Source organism: Papaver somniferum, chromosome 6 (genome assembly GCF_003573695.1).
Source record: "Papaver somniferum cultivar HN1 chromosome 6, ASM357369v1, whole genome shotgun sequence".
NCBI lineage: Eukaryota > Viridiplantae > Streptophyta > Magnoliopsida > Ranunculales > Papaveraceae > Papaver > Papaver somniferum.
In genome coordinates, this window is record NC_039363.1 from 99,092,159 (window position 1) to 99,098,905 (window position 6,747).

At 36.1% G+C, this 6,747-nt stretch overlaps 1 protein-coding gene across 1 annotated transcript; it reads right to left on the minus strand.

Annotated features, from left to right (window-relative positions):
- Nucleotides 1-3,570: 3,570 nt before the first annotated feature.
- Nucleotides 3,571-4,131, minus strand: LOC113291191 (pectinesterase inhibitor-like). The gene has a single exon (XM_026540753.1). It carries the CDS (start codon nucleotides 4,129-4,131, stop codon nucleotides 3,571-3,573), a length of 561 nt encoding a protein of 186 aa, XP_026396538.1.
- Between the last annotated feature and the right edge of the window lie 2,616 nt (nucleotides 4,132-6,747).

Sequence of the window (6,747 nt, forward strand, 5' to 3'; positions counted from 1 at the left end):
CTCAAAGGGTATTTTAATTGCTCAAAGGGTACTTGGTCTAGCTTAGAAGCGATCGGTATTTCACTCTCTAGTTTTGGTTGGTCTATCTATGAAGCAATCGGCGTTTCACTTGCTTAAGTATGGTTGGTCTATCTATGAAGCGATCAGAGTTTCACTTGCTCAAGTATGGTGGGTCTAACTCTAAAGCGATGGTTATTTTGCTCGTTCTAAGGAGGTCGGTCTAGCTATGAAGCGATTATGATTTTTCTTGCTTTAGGTAGGTCGGTCTAGCTTTGAAGCAAGCAGCAAAGAAGACGCTACATGATAGTTGGTTTCTTTCTAAAGCAAGTGCCTAACTGCTCTAGACCTATAGAGATCCCACCTTTTGCAACTGAAGAGAGAGAGCCAAATTAAGTCGCTCTAAGGGTTAGAGCGACTCAGTATGGGCTTTTGCAACCAAAACTTCCTGGTCGCTTAAGCCAGTTTTTCTTGTAGTCGGGGGGGGGGGGGGGGGGGGGGTACAATTTGTCCCAAGATGAGTTGATCACTTGCAATTTGTAGTTCTTATTTCCTTGCCAGTCTAGTGTTTTGATTTGTAGAAGAATAAGAGCATGATCCGAAGATATTCGTGGTAAATGCGTGATTGTCCCACAAGGATTGGCAGTTCTCTAATGTCAATTTTGATATAGCTCTATCAAGGCATTCCTGGATATTGTCTTGGCCTTGCTGGTTGTTTGTCCAAGTGTAAGGGTCTCCTCGGAATCCTATGTAAGAATCCCATCTGATCAATTAGATTAAGGAAATGATGAGTCTAAGCATAAGTGACTGGTCTGCCTCCCTTCTTTTCGGATTGGTCCATCACTTTATTAAAATATCCGATGAGAATTCAAGGAGTATGTAGCGCCCCCTAAGCTAGCAGCTGACTAATCCAAGAGATTAACTGAATAAGAGGCAATAAAAATTTAAATCATTTACTTAAACATTCAATTAAGAAATCTGCTATAGAATAAAGGTGCTGGGAAATAGTGTTGGAAAATCTTGCCAAATTTTTTTCCTTGCGGCTGGTTGTGGTGGACCAAGGTTGGGCAGGGGATGGGGGGTGAGGATGGCGTGAATAAAATTTTGGGATTTCCGAAGGATTTGTAGATTGACATCGTTATTCCATATTATTCAGATACCTCATTTTCTTCCAACTTTGAGGACAGAACAGTGGTTCTGGAATTGTAATGTTTGAACCATGGTTTTTAAAAGCGTACACTTCACGCTTCGAAGCGTACGCTTCGCTTCAAAATTCACCAAATCGCTTCCAAGCGCAATAGTGAAGAGCGTCTGCTATGAAACGGCAGATTCCTTTATTTTTATATGCTTCAACACTTTTCCCGCCAAAATTTTTAAAATAAAAATAAAAATAAGAGGTTCCTGAGGGGATTCAAACCTCACTCCTCATAAACGCCCACAATATGCCTAACCACTGAGCCATGACTTATTATTTTGACAATAATCGGACTTATTTTAGTGTTATACAAATACTATCTTCTTAGTTGAGTATATAAGTTTAAATTTCATAACTATCTAGCAACAACTAATATTATACATGTACACTTCAAACATAAACCATGAAGCGATGCTTCACGCTTCAACATACTCATCGCTTCACAGAAATTAAAAAGCGATTCACGCTTCGCTTCGCGCTTTAAAAACCTTGGTTTGAACAATGCATAGTTTAATCGATATCAGCTAATGTTTCTGAGATGAATAAGATGGTATATACATTGAGATTAATTCCCGCAGTTGTTGTGTTGTTGGTGGTTGGTTTATGCCCTGGCAGTTCCATGCCAGGATTGACATAGTTAGGGAGGAAAATAAAAATTAAGTCGGATTTGAATTGTTTGGTGTCGATAAAGGCTTGGGGAAGGTGGGAATTGGGCTTGTGATTTTAGGTATTTTAAGGGCGAGTGAGTTTGTAGCCTGAATGAAACCTCAGGTCAGCGAAAGGAAAAGGGAAATATTGAAAGTAACTTGTGAGACGACCAATTAGAATAATAAAAACCCGAGGACAGAACTTAGTGAGACGATTAAACGAGAGCAAGAATAGCAATAAGAAAAAAATATGTGAAAACTACTGATAAAATAGATGGGAATACTGAAGTGTCGTACCTTTATCGTAAATGAGACCATCGATTGTCGAGTATCAATAAAGGTAAAAACAAACATGCAAATGATGGACAAAATTAACGAAACTACTGGCAAGACATATATATATATTTCTTTTTCTTTTTCTAGAACCTAGAACTAAATATCTACATATTAAACAAGATCAATAGGGGATCAGATTGCTTGGAGATGTACCAAAATACAAATAAGACAAAACAATATTCGCTTTGGGTTGGTACACTAACAGACAAATTGGTACCCCATTAACAGTCTTGATATAAAATGGCTAGATTGATAAAATCCTTAGAGGGTTAATCTTGAAAAAAAGAGTACATAAAATAAGAGGTAACCGAAGCTGGTGCGAACAGCTTCTTCATGTGAAATGTAATTCTTGCCCCATGAAAATAATGTTGAGTACACACATATGACAACACTTTCCTTCGGGAGAGAACAACCAACACGTGGCTACATAGTACATACCCATCCCACATTGGATAGATTATGAGGGCACTTTTCGTCATAAAGAAGAAGATTGAGGATGCAATCAACAATGCCATTCACTGGTTGGATAGCAATGAACTAGGTGACATAGACGTTATTAACAAGAAGATGCAGCAGTTAGAAATCGTGTGCAATCCTATCCAGATGTACAAGCAGGGTGGAGCTGCTTTTAATTTTTAGACTTGGTTAATAGTTAGGCTATGGGTGTTTTTATCTTTTGTTAATCAGCTGGTGGTCCATGTAGTCTAGTGCATATAGCATGACTATGCGCACTTTGGTAAAAACTCCATTGCGGAGTGGGTATGGACATCTCAAACACCAACATTAAGGTTAAATTTCTCAGTGTGATTCCATTGCCCCTGTTGTCGTCGTCGTCGTGTTTTTTTCGGTATGAAAACTCCTCCGAAAAAAGTTGAACTGGAGTAATGAGAGAAGACTCGATGCCGACGCTTTTCTGGATATGCTTCTTTCCCCAAAAATTCTTTTCTGGCTATTACTCATTGTGACATCTTGCATCAAGATTGAAGCTGAGTACAACCACTCCAAGCAGCGCTGCTATTAAAGATTTTCTTCTATAATAATAAGCCCGTCTTAAGGTGGAATCGGTTTGGGCCAAAATCCTGGCCCGTTAATATATGTCTTAACGTAGTAGCTCTTGAAAATTCCCTTTTGTAAAAAAATCTAGTCTTGTAGTGACATGACCAGTACAACTCACAGATAAAATCATTACCGTCACTAAAACTTTGATACTACTACTTGTATATATATAATGTAATAGGCTGCAATATGGATCATAGAAGTGACATCAACAAGGAACGATACATATTGCTAATTAAGAAATCCGATTTCCTGATTATTTATTAGTACAACAAGATTTGCACATTAAAAAGATACCAGAAAAAATAAGAAGGCAGGAGGATACGAAAACATATTTGTTTACTGGTGAATAAGAAGATCAGCAACTACCAATATAATGTCGACTAAATCAATAAATTCCTTATTCTGCTGCGTCAAGAGAGATGGTGTCGATGGAGGTGATTGGAAAGATTCTTCACAAAGGTTTGCATAATTTGGAAATGCAGTGGTCTGCTTTTTATATCCAACGAAGTCCCTGGATCCCAACACATTAAAAGAAGCAATAATATCGTGAATGCAAGCGGAATAAAGCCTGTGACAATATTCAAGATGACCCTTCTGATCATTGGTAGCTTTGGGTAGCATATCTGTTATTTGGTTATATATCTCTGTCGCATTAACCTCTGCCCAATTGTTTGTTAGCACCGCAGCGTCAAAAAGATCTACCCGCGAGAAAACTGCTAGTCTTCTGCTGCAGTAACTCGGATTTTTAGTCAAAGAACAAATTTCTTCAACATCGATATCATTACTACTATATCTAGTATTCTTGACATCTATTATTGCAATTGATGTTGTAGTGAACAAACATATAAAGAAAAGAGTAGAAACAATCGATGATGTGGTATGTGATGAAAAAATCATGGTTGTATAAATTTGTAGAAGAATGTTTTAGCCTAGAGAATGGAAGTCTGTTAATTACTCAGCGACTAGTGACTAAGTTTTTTATGGATATTGTCTCTGAAAAAGAAAGTATGCGATTTTGCATTAAATACAAAAATCTTTACTAAATAAAACAGTATATTTTTTATTTCTTCATTAAAGACATTTATATTTTTTATCAACTCGTAAGGAAGTTACATGTCCTCATATTCCAGGTAAGTACATGCAATTTATTACTCCAACGAAGTCCCTAGATCCCAACGAATTAAAAGAAGCAAAAATATCGTCCATGCATCTAATCTAACTCCTTTAAAATCTTAATCTCCTTAGGCTCCATATTGAACGGTGACCATCACCCTCTCACAGAATTGCTCTGTTTCACTTTTCCTCAAAGGAGAGAAAAAAGAGGAATTCTCGCATAAATTTCGGGCCAAAACATAAAACCAAAAAAAACCCATACCAAACCCTTTTCTGTTTCGCTCATAAAAAAAAAAAACACGAACCCTAAAAATAAACCCTAGGATATGCTTTCTTCATGGAGATGGATACAAAGAAAAGAAAAGCAACTTTCCTCTCACAGATATGCTTTTTTATATTTATCATCCCAGTAACAAAAAAAAAAAAAAGAAAAAAAGAAACGCTAGGAACAAACCTAGGTTTTCTTCTATAGAGAACAAATCATCATTAGGTTTTCTTTTACTGAAGAACACATTCTATGTGCGGAAACCTAAAAAAAAAACCTAAAACCAGCCATAATTCTTTTGTGTTGATTTAGGGTTCTCCTTTTTTAGACAGGTTTAAGGTTCCATTGATGGCGGTAGTGAAGGTTGCAGGTGAGATTTTTCCTTCTCTCTTCCTACTGTTATGGTTCTTCCTTTTTACGATTTGACGTTATTAGTGATATTTATTTCAATTGAAGGAAAGTATATTTACCTCTGTTGATTTTAGGGTTCTTCTTTTGAACGGTTTGATATTGGTGATTCTATAATTTTTGATGTCACACGCTGAAGGTTTCCCAAGGTTTAAAATCGCTCATGATGTTTGTTCCTTTTTTTTGTTCATGGTTCTGTTCAAAGATGAATGGTAAGCACAGAAGAAGTAGGGGAGGAAACAAAAATGTCACATTAATCAAATGACTTGGACTCCAAAAAAATGTTCTGATGCAAAGTTTAATAATTATTAGGATTCTTCAATTTTTAGTGGTAGTTATTAATATTGCAACAAAGGGTTTGTTGATTTTTTATTTTTTGAATTGTTCTGCTCAGTCAATGTCTTGGTAAGGATGGTTTCTGATCTCTAAAAACCCTAAAGTTCTGTTTTTTTTTCTTTTTACACATGATAGAAAAAAAAAATCTTCTTGGATGATGCTGTCTGTACTCACAAATTATCTTATGACTCGACATGTTGTAAATAGGTAGTCATTACAACCAGTGTGTAAATAAGGGATATCTTTTGTGTACTCAGCTAAATGTTTATTATCACTAAAACTACTTTGGATGCGCAACATTCTGCACCTTTGTTCAAACCCCCTTTAATACAATAAGGTGCGGTTTGTGAGTCAGGTGGAGTTATAGAAATGAAGGCATCACTCTTCATCCTTACTCATACTAGAGTCACAAGTTTGAGGTAAATGTTTATTATCACTAAAACTACTTTGGATGCGCAACATTCTGCACCTTTGTTTAAAACCCCTTTAATACAATAAGGTGTGGTTTGTGAGTCAGGTGGTGTTATAGAAATGAAGGCATCACTCTTCATCCTTACTCATACTAGAGTCACAAGTTTGAGGTATGCTTCTCTTTACTCTTTATTTATCTGTAAATTTTGTGATTATGTGGTTTTATCTCTAAGCATTATGCTTGTCTTTACTCTTTATTTATCTGTAAATTTTGTGATTATATGGTTTTATCTCTAAGCATTGTTTTGATTCCATGATAAACATGCTAGACAAACAGGCTTGCAGCTTAATATGTCTTGGAGACTGTCCAGAAGGTTTGAAAAAAATTCACATTATACATATTAACACTTGCATGTGTAGACATTGCTTATTCAGCGGTGGCACATAAGGATCTTTGTTTCCCTAATTATATTATGCCTTGGAAAAACACAGGCAGTTATACACTGATTCGCGACAAAAGGTGATCAAGCCAATGCTTCAAAAGACTTAGAAGTATGGATACCGTAAACCCAAAGAGGTGTATGGATTGGTATATATGCACTTAATGGATAATATTCCTTTGTGAACCAATGAGGTATATATCATGGATTTTTCCTCTTCATTCTCATGAGTTTGGTATTAGGGTACAAAAGCAGTAGAAGGTTCTCATTTCATTTCACAATTGTTCGATAAAATTATATATCTCTGTTAGTAGTAATTAGTTCATAATTCAAAGAATCAAGATTATACCTAGAAAACTAGGGGATAGATAGATTCATAAGCAACAACTAATGCAGCTGTGTATTGAGGTTAATAATGAAACTTTGTTCGGTAAATTTGTTGACACAAAAATTGTGGTGATTGGTTGCTGATATATATGATGGCAGTGTCTGTGATGGATGTGGTTATGGAGGTTAAGCGTCTCAAAACAAATCTATAAC